Genomic DNA, 18,972 nt, shown 5'->3' with positions numbered 1-18,972 from the left:
CAAAATATGAAGTCAGACGACCAAAAAAGCTAGGCAGCATCTGAACCCTGTCCTGCCACGATTAGTGATATGGGATGTCTAAGGTTAAGTAACTATGAGATTGTTACTTGTAGTTACATGTAAGGATGGATATTGAACCAAAGCAGTAACATTACAGGCCAGACAGCTAAACAATTAACTGAAACTTGCGATAAGTCGATGGGGGGCTGCAGATTTGCGTGATCATTTTCTGTTGGTTCATCATTACGAACGACCCCTTTCATATTGTTTCCGCATTGTTCTTTGATACAATTATTAAAAAAACTGTAGATTATAACTACTTTACTGATGATGGGGCAGCATGAGAATACATTATACAGAATTAAGTACAGGCATAAAGGTTGACTGAAAAATAGGTTTATGATTTAGAAAAAAACTTTAAATTAATGCCATAAAAAATATATTAGTAGTTTAATCTTGTTGATCACAGGTAACTTCTACAGTCTATGATTTCTGAGAAGAGGAGGAGCATCTCTTCTTTCTTTCTCTTGATGTGTGTATGTGTGTGTGTATGTGTCTGTGATGGTCCAGCGGCTACATGGATTGAAAAGGGACCAAACCCGTCTCAGCTTGCTTTACACCCCACCTCTAAAGCCAGCCTGGCACTGGGAGTAATTTACAGCTACGCTGGAGCAGATGAGACAACTGGCTAACTGAGATCATGCAGCTTTGATTGACTCCGAGCCAAGCAGGTTCGCACAGGCCCACCACACACACTATCGCACACATACAAAAACAGTTTACTCCCTGCAGAAGCATGTACACAAATATAACGCCCACAGACACCCCACCTATCCACACAAACTCCCACTCTCCTTCAGACAAATATAGTACACACACATATTGATAGCTTAGCCAAGAGGTGTGAATACAAACTATTGGGTAAAAATTGGAAAGTGTCACACCAAGCTTAGCTGTGACATGTGTGTAATTTGTTCTTCGGAGAAGTGACCAAAAATACCCATTCCCTGCTGTATATAGCCCATGACACCTCCAGATCTCTGTTGCATTTGTTTCTTTTCTCACATTCCACGTTTATTCTGGTGGCAGACGCCCCCTCTCTACAGAATACAGACAGAGCAGGAACACTCTAATTGCCGCCACTGTTTTCAGTGACTGTGGGAAGCAAGTCTGCTGTCCATTGAGGATCTAAACAAAATGTGGAGAAGTAGTAAGGGTAGTGACATACAGCCTAAAAAGAAACCTTCTCAGTTTGGAAAATCCAAAAGACAAAACTTACCAGCAACACCTTCAGTTACTGAAGAAGGACTTCCACCTGCATGTGTAAGACTAACGAGTTACTAATAGAATGATGACCCAATTCATCATTCTGGCCGTCACCTTCTTCTGGCTGAAGTAGATCTAACAGTAGTAGAGTCATTTATGAAAATGAATGATATTCGCTGTGTGGGGCCTGCATCTTTTGACCCCCCTTCAAATACACTTGCAGCAGGAGCAGTGCAACCCTTTAAGGAGGGGTAAGGTAAAATGAAAAGTGACTCCTGTTCAGCAATCGAATCTCTCTCATTGCAACAAGAATCAGTTCTGACGAAATGATGTTGTCAAAAATCTACATCTACATATAACCTGCTACTGTCTGATGCCAGAGCCAAGGTTCAACAGAGGCTACTAACAATCTGGATCATGACACAACCAAAACACTGAGAAGTTTTGCTCCAGAAGATCTTATCTTCACTAGAAACTACTGTTTCAAGCCCAAAGTGGGTCCAAGCAGTCATCAAGAGTATCTTCCTTGTCCTGCAATGCTACCTCGGGAAATGATCAGACCACGAAGAGGCATGCTGATCAAACTTCACCAGCACACACTGTTACTGAGGCAGAGCCAGAGGAAGACCAGTAGAAACAGCAGAAACACCTACACCCACACAAAGGGTGGAAATGTAACCACAGGAGCATCCTAAACTGGAACCACCAGATAAACCACCTGTGCAATGCTCAGTTTAAGAGCGATGTGTTCATCTCAAAGATTATGTTAGATAGAATTAATCTTTATTAACTTTGGACAACTATTACACCCTAATAGTGTTTTACATAGCAATGTAGTACAGTGAATTGAAAACAAGCATTGTTTGTACAGTATTTATTTCAGCTTCTGTGTGAATGCTGCAACAACAATAATATATGTGAACATGTCATCTCCCTGGTGTAAGATCCTTCAGGGCAAACAGGTATGTCACCTTGTTTGACCTACTGTTATAGCAGCCCTTGGGCTTAATGGAGTAGCTTTGAGAATGCTGATATTCTGAGGCGACATGCATTGTATTCCCAGGTTATGTCAAAATCAGATTGGGGTCATTACTGGATGACGGAAGCAGAAGGAACTGTACTGCTTCCACAAAGCAAACGCTAAACAACAGCAGCTATACAATTTGATGCTAAAGGACACGACTATAGCACTAGTACCGGTGGTGATTTTCACACGAATGTCACTGGACGTCACATTCAGAGGAAATGAGGAGCAGATTTTGCTGTCATCTAATCCAATTTACGTCAAAGGATTTCCATTATATGGTTTCGTTTTAATCACAGACTTTCCTTCATTGATGAATTAAGGCTTCTGTTGAGTTCTGATAAATGAAAGTCTGCAGGATACAGACATAAAGTAATGGCTATGTGTGGGAGATGTAGTGACTGTATTACCTATGATGTGCGTGTGCATGTTGCTGGAGTGAGATAGAAGGCTGGTTGGGCCTGTGGCTGTTGCCATGACAACCAGAGATAGCTGTGCTGGTGAGCAATTGTGAGGCAGTGCATGTTACAGGTTTTTAAAAAAAAGACAAACGTTTCACTTTTAAATGAGGTAGATGTCCGGGTCATGCATGTGATCGTGGTAACATCAGCAGTGAGCGTTTGTGTAATTCCTTTGTCTGTTCGTCCTCCCTGCTTCTCCTCTTGGTCCATCCCCCCTCGTGTGACATCACAGTGTGTGACATCACCAGAGCTGATCAGCATTCAGAACGGCACAGCAGCCTCCCTCCACACACACACACACACACACACACACACACACACACACACACACACACACACACACACACACACACAGGAGGTGGCTGAGCATGCTCACAGCAAAACTCCCTGCCTGCATGACGATGCTATCACTAACACATAATACAACATAAAACAGTCCAATGTGCATCACAGCACATAATAAATACAGCTCATATGACAACCAACTAATGATTGTAGAAGTAGTGAGCTCCTCAGGCTCAAATAGTAACTACTATGGGTTGATAAACACTTACCAAATGAACAGGGAGAGAGACTTGATGGCAAAGGAGCAGGTCACAACCTATAATGTAATGGATCTATCTGCTCCTGGTAATTTTTTTACAATTAAAAAACTCTTTGAGCAATAAACATAATTTCACTGCTGCTGAATGACCATACAGCATATCGAGAGCACTGGAGAATTTACCTACACGCAGAAGATTTCTTTGTAATTTTATATTTCTTCATCCATGCATGATGGTAGCTGTGGATTGATTAAAAAGTCTGCTAAAATGGTGTATTCATGAGCAATTTGTTAAAGATGACCTCCCTCGCCTGAAGTTAACCTGGAGATACAGAGCTGTTTGCAGCCAATTCCAGATGTTCAGACATCCACAAATAAATTCTGTAACCTGTAACACTATATATATGATACACAGAATATAATAGTGCAACCTTGGGTAAAGATCAGTATATGCTACTATGCGTCTCTAGCAATGCACTACACTATATATGTCACACTCAAACTGAAGTTTAATAGCACATCCTTTCACATCAGCCACAAAAAAACACACCACAGTGAATCCTGGGTAGCAGCTTCTGAACATGTTTCAAAAATTAACACAGGAAGTGCATTCATATAAGTGGGCATTATTTGAAGTCTAAAAAGAAAAAAACAAACGATATATCAATACTTCCAACAGATGCCACCAGAATTAAACTACAGCTTTGTCTCAACAAGTTGGTATAAACTTTTTTGTCATTCTTACCTTGTTGGAGGCCATCTCGCTGACCGAGTGTCTTGTCTGCAGCGTCTCCAGCTGGTCCAGACACCAGTCCAGCTCCTCCAGGGTCTCAGTGGCCAGTTTCTGGTAGGCCTCCTCTGCAGGGGCAAGACAGGAGGGCAAGGGGTCAGTAAGGGCCCGCTTCAGAGGGCTAGTGGACGGTCCAGGCCCGGGGTCTCCCACCCCACATACAGCTAAGCTGGGATACCCCGAGAAGACACATGGGTGACTCTTCATACTGGACAGGTGAGCCAGCTGTGCGGGCCTGGGAGTAGGGCCTTGTTGTCCTGTATCCTAACCCACAGATGAGCAGTCACAGATCAGCTGTAGCAAAAGCTCACTGATTCCCTTGGAGAAAAGAAACCTCCAGTGCAGTCTTACAGTTCAAATCCTGGATTCTTCCTTTTAAGAGTAAGTCAGATACAATCCCAAGGAGTACAGTTGCAGGTGATGGATGGCAAACAGCCACCCCGAGTCAGTTCTGGGTGTCCAATTGAATGTTAACCATAACAAAATCACAATAGAGAGTACAGAGGTAACCCACAGAGCAAAAGGAGCAACAGCAAAAAACAGAAATCTCACACAGACAGACTCACTCACTATCTCCCATACACAGCACACATATCACAGTGAGCGATCTAGGTGTATAAGGTTCACGTTATCATTCATAAGAAAGATGTAATTCCAGTCATGTAGCAGGATGAACAGCAGTCTGCTTAGCAGGCCCATGTCTGCCATAGGAGCGATGGAGGGAAGACAGGGATGGTGGGAAAGAGGATCCAGTGAGAGACTCAGAACCAGTCAGGATCCATGTCAATACTGTCCAGCACAGACCAAACACGAGAACGTCCACAGAATCCTGACATGGTTAACAAATACAAAGACATCTCACACACACGGACACAAACAGACACACACATGCATACACACTCACACCAGACGAAATGCTAACCATAACACATCATGATTTTGTCTCCTTAGCCTCTCTGCCAATGAAAACATCCATGGTATCCGGGAAGCAAAGGGTATAATCCGGTGCTGTGTGTGTGCTGGATAGTGTTTCCTATAGATGCTGTGTGTATAGGGGGTGGGCTGCTGTTGCTTCGGCGTCCCTGGTAGCCAAACGTGCTGCTCTCCCCAAGCTGTACCCAAAGCCTGAGAGGACTGCACTGTGGATGGGGAAGGGAGAGTGACAAAACATGGGCTGGAGTCGTAGAGGAGTGGAGCCAGAGCTGGGAGCTCCCTATACTGTGTGTATGCATGCATGCTAATATGTGTTCAGCATACAAATACACCAAAACAGAGAGGTAAACAAATAGATGGCCGACGATATGGTAAAGATGGTAGAGCATTAGCGTCACAAGCCCTGCATCAAAAGTATCCTTCAGTTTCTTTTCATTTGAAATTGAAGACATGCCCCTCTCAAAGTCAGCCTATGTTAACAGAAAATGTCACCTTGTCAGAAGCCAATTAATATTGATGCCTTGACTAATTTGGGAAAGCACAGGCTTTTAATGCTATGTGATCTGTGATCTGGGAGGGGGGGCGGTCACTTTAGCTGTAAATCAATTATACAGACAGAGAAGTGGCAGATTAAAATACGCAAGGACCAAATTCAATCACATGATGCCATATCAGCTGAACATTTCAGTTAGGACTGTATTAAATCCTTAATCCAATACTGTCCTTTATTTATGCTTAAATGATAAAAATGCTGCTTTTTCACTTGTCTTCCATTCTGAGACAATGTATTTTAAAAGTAAATGATGCAAAGTTTACAAAACTGGGTTGCATGTGTAGCTCCACAATATTTCAAAGGGCGATCACAATTTGGAGTGATGAATTATAATATCATACCATATACTATGTGCACTATTTTTGTTTTCATGCAGGGTTATTTCATGCATAAGCATGACCACAGACCATCTCACAACCTCTTTCTCCACCTCCCATTCTCAACAATATCCCCCCTCTCCTGCTTCATTGTCTTTGACAAATCTCTCCCTCCCTCCTTCCATTAGTCCCCTTCCTCTCCCACACTCTTCGTTTCCTCTGCTGATCTCTGAACATCCTTCTTCCTCCCTCTTTTGTCTCCTTTCTGTCTCTCTCCTCTTTCTTTCTCTCAGTCTCCCCCTCTCTCTCTCTGTCTCTCTCCCTTGTGTGGTGTCAGTGGCTGGGGTGCTACTCTTTCTGACAGCAACTGCACTGACGTCAATGACATTCTTCTCATGCTTAGTGCGACATCAGACACCGGCGCTCGGAGAGGCCACTCTGCTGCACAGACGCAGGGCTGCAGCCAAACTATGTACCGGAACAGCTCGACAGTGAAGTCGGACTGTGAGAGGGAGAAGATGAGTGAGGAGGAGGAGGAGGAGGAGGAGGAAGACGATAGGGAAGAAGGAGAAAAAATGCATAGACAAAGAGACAAAGAAAGAGGAGAGGCTGAACTACTAAGAACAATACTATTGTGATATCAATTGTTTAGATAAATCATATATGTTGTAATTCTATCATGCATCAGCCCAAATGCTTGGATGTTGGAGCAGCTTAAGCAGCTTTAGTTTTTTTTAAGACAGACATTTTAAGACAGTGTCAAGTGTCAATCACTTCTACAAAATAAACCTATAAAATACTATCTATGGATTCCAATAGAATACACTGCCTTTGTAATTTGCCAAATGCTTATTTTTCAAATTTTCCTATTTGATGTTTAGTCACCTCATGTTGTTTGAGACAAAGGTTTTTTGTCGCTCCACACTGAGCTTTAAAATAAACTGTTGATGTCCTTAAACCAATGTTGGTAAAATATTCACCTTTAGTACCTCCACTCTGCTCCATATGGAGAGAGAAAGAACTGTTCATCTCTTTAAATCCTTTTTAATAGTTTTGAAGAGGCCTGGGCCATTTAAATAAAATAATTGAAATATTGGTGCATGATTTGTTACTGTATTCGCTCTGCTAGTCTCATGCTGAATGATTATGAATCAATGTTTCTCTTTTTAGCTTTAACCAGCATCTATTCAGATGATACAATAGGTAAAATGTCACAGAACCTAAAATAGTTTTCTTAATCTGAACAGTAAGTCAATGACAGAAAAATGCAAGAGAGGATGACAGTTGGATGAGGATCGATATGAAAGCAGAAAAAGAGCTAATGCATCTTTAATTGACTAGTATCCTATCACTGACTTACTATTAATTATACGTCCTTTATTGTCTTTATCCACAAGATGACTTAGTCGCCGCCTCAGCAAGCCTTTGCATTACAAGTAGTCAATACTCTCAAACAATCATGCTCATGACTCACAGCTGTCACCAGTTTATGGCAGGGCCCATAATGGCTGTGCACCAGTATGATTGTGTTCTAAATATAGCACAATGTCACCAGTTCCTCATACACAAGCAGGTTTTGTATAAGGAATGTGATTCTTGGGAGGTACGTCTAGACAGATCTCCCTCAAATGTGGAAGAAAGCTAATTTGGCTCCCTTAATATTTGAGTATTTAGTTTCTTGTTCCACTTGTAATAAATATAGAAAAATGTTTTACCCCCTTCACAATATGCATGAATGTGTGTGTGCCTTAGGGATAATTTTACTAAACAGAACACGATGAAATTATTTATTAATGGTGGAGGCTATATGGTCCCTCTTGTAAACGCCAACTAGGTTACTGCCATTGATACAGATAAAATAAAAAGCAACAAGTGCCCAGGACAAGTCTTAGACTGTGCCATGTCCTCCTCACAACAAATACTCTTCAAGTGGGCAGACAGGCTGTGTAGTAGACGCTGTCTGGTTACAGCACATCAGACTATCCTATACTATAAGTCAGGTATGACTATATATAGGGCCTGACAATCCAGTGCTGGGGTATTAGAAGTCTATGGATATGGATTAAATGCTAAAATATGGCAGCCTCATGGCACTGAACGGGTGCCTGTATTGATTAACCTAAAACTAAACACTTGAGTATCATCAAGATTCTTTGGCTTGTCTCTATCCTAACACTAATACAGTGTTAATATGGATTCAAGAAATCGGTTAACCATTAAACAAACAGCTTTATATGAAGAAAACTGCAACAATAATTCAAGAAAAAGATTAAGTGAGGATCTGGAGGGTCACCAGCGCAAAGTTAACATCCACTACAAAACTGCTTCGTGGAATATATTGGCAGGGTTCACAAAGTGTCTGCAATGGTCCATATACATGATAGGATGGATGTGACATGTCAACTTGCAAAGTACCAAAGTTAGTGAAACTACCTGTCTTGCCAAACTTCTGTAACTGTCATTAGCTTTTCAGAAACTGACTTAAGATTTGACAGCTTCTTGGCCATATTATATCCACGAAAGGCCACACCTAGCCAAACTTTATAGAAAATCACAAACAACAGCTACTGGCTTAAATATTTGGTCTTAGTTTCCCAGTTATACTGTTCTTTTTTCTCTTGTCCAATATTTTGCTCCAGTGAATCAATTCTCTGCAAAATATGTTGTCCATATTTGTATTCTGAGTGCGATGAATATTATGTTCACGTTCTTTGGCTCCCTGCACAGCATGTCTGTGTTTGCCAGCCCCTCATCACCACCATGCTGACATCTTACAACAGACAAAACCATCACTATAACAACACCAGCGTCCTTTATGTCGGTTTTAATCTATTCAGCCTTTCAGAGTGCACATTGCTATAGTACTACTACCAATACTTCCCTTAAGTCCCACTATTTAGCATTGTTGTTGACAAATAAAAACTTTATTAAACACTTATATTGTCTTACAACTGCAATATAGTGTGAACCATTTATTAAATATTAATTTAAAGTAAATGTTACCCTTAATGATAACAGTAATAATGTTTACTGTTTCTATGGCAAAATCTATTCCTAGATACTACACGTCTAATCACAAATACACACACACACACACACACACACACATACACACACACACACACACACAGAGGACACAAGCCATTATGTTGCTGTCTACATACCTGTGAAGGTGGTCTTGGTGATAGGTGGTGGGTTACACATGGGTGATCTCCTGTCATGGGGGAAACAAACACACACACACTGAGACATTTCCTTGCCAAAACAATACAATTTACAGTTTACCTCAAAATATTTTATTTAAAACTCTCTACATGACTCTTAGCAGTAAGGAAGCACCATTTCCCTTCACTCGTTTCTACACGTTAGGAGCACTGTAGCAGAGGGGACCCTTGAGAACTATTACTACTGTTGTTGTAGTACTCAATAAGAACAGCAGGGGGCGAGCAAAGCCAGACTGTGAGTGAGCACTGTACACAGTACAGGTAACATGTGAATGGCTTCTAATCACTGTCACTTACTTAGTAGAACATCTTAGTCATACAGTGTGATCAAACATTGTGATATGCTGGCATGTTGACCATTGTTGTCTGCACAGTCACTCCTCCCACTATGACAGATTTCATTTCTGTTTAGAAAAAAACAGTAAAGCTTGGCAACTTACTTATTAGATGTTCTCTCTTGCTGTAGATTAGTTAATGCACCAAAGTTGTTTCGTACAGTTCTCAAGCTGGCAAGAACCTGAAGGGAACACGATACATTAGGACTGAATTATACCGTTTTCATCAATTCATGACAATGGAAAACACAAAGACAATAGCAAAAAATAAATAATTGGAAGTGCTCACCTGTGCAAACGGCGTTACAATCATATCGTCACCATGACTGAAAGACACAAAGAGAGCGGCTTTAATGTTGGATGCAGATCTACAGAATATTGACATTCGACAACAGAGGAGTGTGCTCATGTTCTGAAAAGGTCAAGTGGGGGAGGGAGGAGTGGGGGTCATCACATTAGATTAGTTTCAGCGTCTCTGATGCACTCCATCACAGTGACATGTTTACTCATCACATCAGCCACCAGCTGAGGCCCTACATCACAATGTGCAATAGTTTCAGAACAGTTTAAGGTTTCAGTATGAGAACTGAAGGGATCTATTGGTGGACATGTCTCTGTACACATAAGGTAGTGAATGCCATTTCCAGCAACTACCAAGATATTCTCACAGCAAGGACAACGCACAACCTGCAAGCTGTTTTTGCACTTGCGTACAGACCCTCACACAGTCACTCTTTCTCCATGTCCTTTCCCTCTCTTTCCCTTCTCTGCCCTGGAATATATCCCTTAGATACTCATTATTTCATATTTTTAGTGACTTATTTATCCAGGGAAAAGTCAGCTGAGCACGTTTCTGACTTAACATCACAGATTGCTCTGGTTTTCAAGACCTTACACACAAGGCTCCTGGAGTAGGTGGAGTTTAAGAGCCTTGCTCAAGGGCACCTCTGTGGGCATTGTTAAAGGAGTGGAGAGCGTTACTCATTCAATTCCAGCAAAGGGAATTTCTAGTTTTGAGTCGGAATTCTGCTGACCTCCGAGCTACGTTATGACTGTTAACACTGTCAACATTTGCTCAGGTGACAGGAGGTGTTAGTGTCACGAAACTCTCAGCCTATAGCTCAGTTCTACAAGACCACAGCCACGTCACGCACACACCCACTTGCACGTGAGCGGACATGCCTGGCATGAAAAGTCAAAAGAGACGTAGGCTTGTCATGTGCTCCCTATCGCAACACAAATAGAAGGTACTCAAAGTAAAGATACTTAAAGATACAAGGGGTGTATACTCTCAGAGAGTGACGGAAAGAATCTGATGAAAGCAGGGGAAAGAAAATTAGTTAGGTGATGGCTGTTAACTTTTAAAGCCTTGTCCTAACTCTGTTTTGATGTTTTCTTGTAAAGAATTTTCTCTGAGAAATTTCTGGACTATGTTCTTTTGAAGATGTCTTTCTGTTAAGTACTTTCGGGAACAAGCAATTTAATGTTTCGCAAGTTTAACTTTGTGTGAAGCTTGTGAAGCTGTATTTAAGAATTTCGTGACGAGAGCCAAGTTGCCTCCTGCTAGCTATCTCAAGTTTTCTTGTATATGCAAAGCAAATCAGCAGGAAAAAATATATGAAAGAATAAAGGATTAATGAATGACTTGTAGTAATGGTTTTCAATGTGGTAACTCAATAGTGGGCGTAGGTCACGGAAGGGTCATTGGTGTAATACTCCAGAGCATAAAGCAGCAGTAAGGAGGAAGTCTAAGGTTACTGCAGGACATTATTTTTCATCCTTTTGTCTATTTGTCTTTCCTTCAGGCTGGATCGAAAAGCTATGTTTCCAGTCAATAGTTTTATTTCCTGTAGCACTCTCTAACTCTACAGTACATGTAACTGGATAGCCACCATTGTGGGGGAAAATAGGAGTGTGCTATCAACATATACACTGACCCAGAAGATGCCTGCTGGTTTTAGTGGGGTGTGTTCTGCTCCAGTTGTAAGGCAATGGTTAGTATGGAGAATCATAAAAGACAAATGATCACATAAACACAGAATGTCAACAGATTAAATGCAGCACACAAATCCATCCCATTGTCCTTATGAGTTATACAGACATAATCGACAATTAGCAAAATGTCAGAGTCACTTATACTGTCCTTGTGGATACTTTGTGAATGACCACCTTGTTTATGCTACTGGATATGGCTAAGAATAGATGTGACACTACACAATCAGCTGTTGGTCATGCACACTTCCCACCAGGGATAAAGCTAGTGGCGTGGCAGCTTTAAGACCTGGTCTAATAAACATCCAGCCGTGACACCGATTCAGAGAGGCAGAAACAGGAGAGCATTTGGGTGTATTTTATGAAGGTTCAGGTGGAAGCAAAAGACACCATGCACTCACATGTCACTGGCAATGGAGGAGTTTCGGGACATAGACTTGGGCGAGAGGTCGTAGTCACTGTCGGAGCGGTAGAGGAACGACTCTCTCCGTTGGCTGTGGACAAAATTGGCCTGCAGGATGAGGCCTGAGCCCGGGCTGGCCATTGGGTCCAGGGGGCTGCGACCTGATGACGTGCCATTGTCCACATCAAAACTGCATATGGAGAGACAGAGAGAGGGAGAAAGACACAAAGATCAGACAATGTAGAATTTAAGTTTAGTTATTTGACAGGTCAAGCAACATATGTTGAACTCCCCAGTGACACTCCAGAAGAACACGTACAGCGTGTCTGATGTTCTTTCAACAGTCAAAAGATGAGGGGAGGGACGCAGTGATCAGGTTTCCTCACAATCAGTTTCAACTGCCAGTCCTTAACAGCCCACCTGAAGTGATGCAACTTCACCAGTCTTTTTACATACCAATTATTATAAAAGTGCACATAATGCATGAATTAATAAATGAACTTCTAATAAAGTGCTGTCTGTAACAGATTGCATTTATGGCTGCATGATGTGGCTTGACAATCCACGTCTAAATAAATCACAGGCTTTATGCAAACATTAATTACATGTTAGTGGTCTTGGTGACTTCAGAGCTTACTCACATAATGACTAAAGCCACATGAATATTGTTTCCATTGCAGCAGCACAGGCTCTACCATGCATTTCCATATGTTGCTGTAAATTGGCTCTGTGGTCATGAGCTGTGAAATTCAAAGCATAGCATGACATACCTAAACTGTGCATGACGTCCCTACCACGTAGGCATGTGTGCCCTATACTAGGCTCTACACTGCCGCTGGCTGACGTACATTTGCTCATAAGCTTAATCATTTAAAATTATAATCAGTCAGTCGCTCATTATCTGGCTGATTATTGGATGATTATGATTGGTGGCAGACTAATGGGCAAATCACCAACAGTTAGAACTAATGCACCAATATTCAAAGCCATCTACATACAACCACAAGCGTTACGCTTTGTTTGGACTCTGCACAGGGCCACAGGGAATACCTCTGCTCTAACAATGTCACTGACTCACAGTTGAAAGGTGTTTCTAAACCAGTGACACCATTTCCCACTGGGATGTCACTATGAGCTCCTTAGTCTCCTAGGTGATTGTTTGCCCAGGTGATGACTAACCCCTGTCACTGGGGATATCTGCCTCATCGCTAAGGCTATCAAGCAATCCCATAATCCCATCTGGTGTAGATGCTAAGGTCAGGGGGGATTCCCCTAAGTACGACACATAATACGCACAGGGATGACGTTCCCTTTGTCATCATCATCATCCTCACTATGGAAACAGCTACACATTTAATCCAATATCATCTACGAGGTGGCCGGTAAGGGACACCCTGCTCACGCTGGCGTTTTCCTACCGGTATGTTTATGCATGCATGTGCATGGGGAAGAGCAGAAGTGCAAGTGTACATACATGTGTGTTTGCATGGTCTAGAACAGTGGTTCCCAATCTTTTTCTTAAGGGACCCCTATTTTAGCATTGTATATCCACTGACAACTCCCACCGTCCCCCAACCACATTAAAATAGGAAAAAGTAGCCTACTTCTTTTCAGATATCTTAATGTATATTCCATTATATTCACTGCATAAAACAATAACAGCACAGAACAATTAAGTGTACAATTAACCTAAATAGTGAACTTAATACCTTCAGGAAGTTTGTGTAAAACAAGCAATTTGTATAAAATTCTGAACAGACTGTGGATATTGCAATGCATCAGATGATTTTTCCTGATATTTTTAGGAACACAATTCTATTTCAGTATTATGATTTTCTTTTAATTTCACTACCATACACACATTTTAATAGTCCAAGCAACCTGGCTTTATTATAAATAAATAAATAAATAAATAAAGATACAAACCTCTAAAATAACCCTTAAATTTAGTTGTCGTCTTCACAGAAATTAAATAAATGCATGTATATTACATTTTATAGATATATATATATAAATATATATTTATGCACACTTATGCACACTTAAAATCAAGAGGTTTTCATGATGCACCATGGAGCTTTGGTCAGGAACTACTGGTCTATGTTGAGATAAAACATCCAATTAACTAAACTAACTAAAACCTTCCTTATCATTACACAAGAAGAAATAACTAACGTTGCTATGAGTACCCTTCCTGCAAGTTATTATCACTTTGAATTGTGTTTATCACGTTTGGTTTGTAGGTTGTGAAAACAGGGGACTGTGAATGTTTTGTGAGAGAGAAGAAAAAATCATTATGCTTCCCACATCAGAAACAATAGTTTATCCTGGTGTATCTGAAGGCGCTCGACACAGCCACAACGACTCACAGGACATGCCAGGCATATTTTCCTCAACAACTAAACGGCTAAATACTGTGCTATCTCTCTGTGATCTCCTTGAGTAGCAGCAGCTAAGTGAGTGTGAGCTTTGGTTGTGGAACGGGATAGTTTGGCCATCTGCCTGATGGCTGAGGAAAGGGCAAACGCATTGTCCTTGTCCCTGTCTCTAACTAGCTCTTAGACAAACACACACACACGGACAGAGAGGTAATATGTGAGTTGCAATGACTCCAGCAACTTTTTTCCACAGTTGTGTTTGTCTTATCTTACATGCATCACCCCAATCTCTGCCCGAGTCCTCTCAGTCTGTCGTTCTATATTTAGTATTAGATCAGAAGCATGTCAGTTTATACCAGTATTATCTATAGACATTACATACACACACACACACACACACACACACACACACACACACTAATACACAACCCCCAATCCACACCCTCTTATCACATCAAGTTATCCATCTGTGTTTTTTACTTAAGAATGAAACGACAGACTCCCACAAGTGACTTATACACTGTCATTCAAGGCAGAGGTCAGTCCGTTCTCCAGCTGTTCTATGTGATAGGTGTGTATGGGTGTGTATATCATGTTTGCGAACAAGACACAGACAAAGATGACAGATAGAGAGATAGTGATAGTGCTGAAACATAACACAGCATATGTTTAACAACTGATTCATTACCACACTTATTTTGACGTCACAGCCTACACAGATTCTCAGCCAAACCTTTGATAAGTAACACCCCACTCACAGAGTGTGTATGTGTGTGTTTGCGCGCGCGCAGTGTGACACACCCTCTTTGGGAATGACAGAAAGGATCTTCGCAACTAGTTTACGGAGGTATTGCACCAGCATTGACATCACAGTGGGAATTGTTGCTCTGACACAAAGCAGCAGTCTTTCATGAGCAAGCATGAGTTGGAAAAAAAAACAGAGGAAGAAAAGAAAAATGTCAACACCCCTATGACTATGTTGTGAGAATCAACAAAGAGCACGAGTACAACTCACAGGGGGATTATGGTGGAGATGGGAAGTAAATCCAGCATTACTTCGAGGGAGACAGTGAGAGACCACAGTTTACCCAAAAAGAGAATGATCCAGGACTAAGATACAATTTCCCAAGAAGGGTGGAGGGAGGGAGAAGGAGAGAGAAAGAGAGAGAAAATTTGAAAAAGAAAGGAAGAATTACATGCTTTGCATTTGCACTATGGGTAGCTGTAAACTATACAGTATTGTATATACTGATCCATGATGGCTAATACAGATAAATCTGCACTTGAGCTGCAAATTGCACATATTCTGCCATAATAGCTGGCATATATTGACAAGTCACCTCCACTAACATTTTAACTAGCTAAAACAGTTTTATTAAAATTCATCAGATTAGTCCCTGCATCCATTTCTATATACTGGTTTGAAATAATCTAAAAAAATATATAATGTTTCATTTTAGTGGTGATTGTAAACTGCAATGCAAACTACACTGGCATCAATAATCTATGGAGAGCGAGAGAGATTATACCATGAAATTATACGGAAACAGGTTATTACAACGTTATAACAATAATTTAATATCAAAACATAACCGCATCAAATTCAGTGGAACTACATAAATGTATCTAGCTCCCACCAAGCTGGCTATTAACTTGATAACACTACCCATCACATTTAATTTTCACCAGCAATTGGCAGGTTGACCCCAGATAATTTCAAGCCCTGCATTGAGGGTTTAAAGATAGAAGGTGTTGTTTTCTGTATAGATTGTAAAACCCTCTGAGACAAACATGTGAATTTGGTCTATAAATGTCAATAAAAAAACCTTGACTTGCATATGACTATAATAATTCCTGAAAATGAATATTCAGTGTTTAAAGCCTACATTTATGAATAATAATAATACAACACAACAATAATCTGTGCAACAAAACATATTTTTTTGTAGACTTGGCAGAAAATAGCATGCTGGAGGGTTGGAGAGGCTGATAGCTAATCTTCGTTGTAATTCAACCCAATATCTGTCTGATGTCTAAAGATTGTCACCTAGAAAATGAAAACAAGACAGATAAACTAAGATAAAAGTATTACAGTACCCTGAGTAGCATTCTGTGGTAAGCAATTTAGCCACAGTAATAGATAGCCCACAGCTACACCAGGAGACAGGAAGAGGACTTGTAGTTTCCCACCGGAGTAGAGTTTCATGCTTGAGTTTAGGTTGCAGGGGTAAAAAAAGAGGAGAAAATCTTTCAGCTGGACTGTAACAGAGCATTGCTAGGTTAAAACACGAGAAATGTACAGTAGTTGTAAGGGCACTGAGATAGATGAGTAGTGGCTGTTGTGACTTTATACTGTAGGACACTGCTGGGTCACATATACGCCTAAGGACACTGCACAACTCTTATCCTCTCTCTGTGTTCTTTGGCTCTCCATCACTTCTGTCTCCATCTTCTCTCTCCTTCTCCGTCTGTTTATCCCTCTCTCTTTCACACACACACACACACACACACACACACACACACACACACACACACACACACACACACACACACACACACTAACTAACTAACTAAATGGCATGGATCAATGACTCGTTCATTTTCAGCCCTGGGTCACTTGAGCAATTATAAACACCACAGGAGTTGACGTGACGGTGCTGTGAGGAGACGTACTGGAGAAAGAGGTCAGGACATAAATGTCTTTGATAAATAATCAGCTGAGGGGAGGATAGTGAGGCTCTGTTTTCCAACAATCATTCACCTACAATGCAAGAGACAATATGTAATACAAACTTGATATTTTTTGTCTCTTCCCAAAGTGCAAACAAGCACAAACAACAGAAAATGTTTTTATAGAAGATCCTAAAATCCTAAAATGTTTTCTTCCACTAAAACTAGGACACAAATTTGGAAATGATTATAGAAATTGGGCAAAGCTGCAGTTCCAGATGTGTTTGGAAAGTGCGGAGTAGTGTTGATCAGAAGCGAGCTGCATGTTGAAGCAGACAGGGAAGACGACACTCGATTTATTTTAGAAAGCTGTGAGGACAAAGAGGGGAGCAGGCAGCGGAGGAAGGACAAGGAGAGACATGTCAGAGCTGTCAGTGTATGTGTGTGCGTATGAGCATTCATGTATCTATACTGATGAGGATTGTGAGGAGAGTGTTGCATGCATGCAGTAGTGTCGGTACGTGATCCCGAACTTGTGTGTGGTAACCTTGACCATGTTTCTAAGTGCAAAACAGCAACTCATGACAAAGGAAAAATCTATAGAGACCAAAGGTGACACACACACACACACACACACACACACACACACACACACACACACACACACACACACACACACACACACAAACACACAAACACAGAGAGAGAGAGAGAGACGAGAGAGTTCACACTGATGACACCTAAGACTCAAACATACTGCACACAATGGAAAAGCTACACAGCACCTCTGCTTTACATGTTTATACCCCTGATCACTTTAAAAGGTATAATATAACTATAGTTGGAAAACAAATGAGAGAAAAGTGGAGCAATAGTATTTATATTCTGGGAATGTGACTTCTCTTTCATGTTGACTTCGTTCACAGACAAGAGTTTTAGTTAAGCTGCATACTTGCCTTACAGTGTCGTAACGTGTTGTTGGGTAATTTCATTTTCAGTACTTACTGTATTCTATGCATATGGTATATTGTTTGGACCTAATGTTTTTATTATAGTATGTGAATATGACTGCATGCAGAGGCATCTGTTCATTTCACTCTGCAAAAAACAATCAGATAAGTCAAGCTGGGAATTGAACTTCAGCAACATTTTAGTACTGACCAAAATGTGTCTGTAGAAGTCTGCATGTCGAATGCTTTGTCGGATTCTTAGTCTTGTTCCCTTATTCTCTGATCAGATATTCTACAGCTAACTCAGATAACTCTAACAGCTAATTGTGCTAAGATAATAATTAAATACTGATACAATGAGAAATTTGAGATGTTTTACTAAATGAAATAAAACAATTTGGTGTTAGTACTGAAACCATGAACCATATATATTGAAAAATGTCAAAAGTCTCCAGCTCTAGAGATAAGTTCACAGCACGGCATCACTTATCACTTTACTGTAATCCAGCGTTAAAGATCAGGAGAAGGTAATGTTTAAGCTGTCACAATATCACAATAACAAAATATTGATATCAGTATGATATTACAGAGATATGTAGACCAGCTCTACAGTAGGTGAAATGTGTCTAACTTAGAATGGACAGTCAAAAGAACCTAAAAGTAAAACTGAAAATTCAGCTCTGCATCTTGAATATGTGAGAATGTCATCTTTTTCTTTGCCTATGCTTTCACGTACAACAGTGGCAACAATGTTAGTATTCATGCACCTCTAATTCTCAGCACTGTCTTCGCAGTCTTGTGTGGAAAGTCACAAGACAGTCATAACAGGAAAACAAACTGTGAAGAAGCCAGTGCCCACAGAGCAGTCAGGCCAAGCAGATAAGGGACTGACCACGCACTGATAACCAAGACATGTTTTCGTTGTACTTATAGACGCCCCTTAGTCACACGTTCACAGTAGAAGCAGCCATGCAAACACACACGCACCAAGTGAAATTAACACCCACCAGGTGGCAAATGCAAGCAAAATTGGTCTTTGGCAGATAAATCGGTAAGAGTTATCGCACATTGGCTAGTGAATTTTAAAACATTTTAAAATCTTTATTAGTGCAGCTTCAAATTAACACACAGT

At 40.8% G+C, this 18,972-nt stretch overlaps 1 protein-coding gene across 2 annotated transcripts in view; it reads right to left on the bottom strand.

Annotated features, from left to right (window-relative positions):
* Window positions 1-18,972, bottom strand: part of pde4d (phosphodiesterase 4D, cAMP-specific) — a 122,002-nt gene that overhangs the window by 7,824 nt on the left and 95,206 nt on the right. For both annotated transcript variants that reach the window (XM_070904661.1, XM_070904662.1), the window contains exons 2-6: window positions 11,841-12,032; window positions 9,737-9,773; window positions 9,553-9,629; window positions 9,053-9,102; window positions 4,041-4,153 (exon numbers count right to left, since the gene is read on the bottom strand). In XM_070904661.1, the coding sequence (XP_070760762.1) occupies window positions 4,041-4,153; window positions 9,053-9,102; window positions 9,553-9,629; window positions 9,737-9,773; window positions 11,841-12,032 (469 nt within the window). The remainder of the gene's footprint in view (window positions 1-4,040; window positions 4,154-9,052; window positions 9,103-9,552; window positions 9,630-9,736; window positions 9,774-11,840; window positions 12,033-18,972) is intronic.

The sequence above is a fragment of the Enoplosus armatus genome, chromosome 4 (assembly GCF_043641665.1).
Source record: "Enoplosus armatus isolate fEnoArm2 chromosome 4, fEnoArm2.hap1, whole genome shotgun sequence".
NCBI classification, from domain to species: domain Eukaryota; kingdom Metazoa; phylum Chordata; class Actinopteri; order Centrarchiformes; family Enoplosidae; genus Enoplosus; species Enoplosus armatus.
Note: the sequence above shows the minus strand (reverse complement) of the source record. Positions and strands in the feature narration are given on the sequence as shown.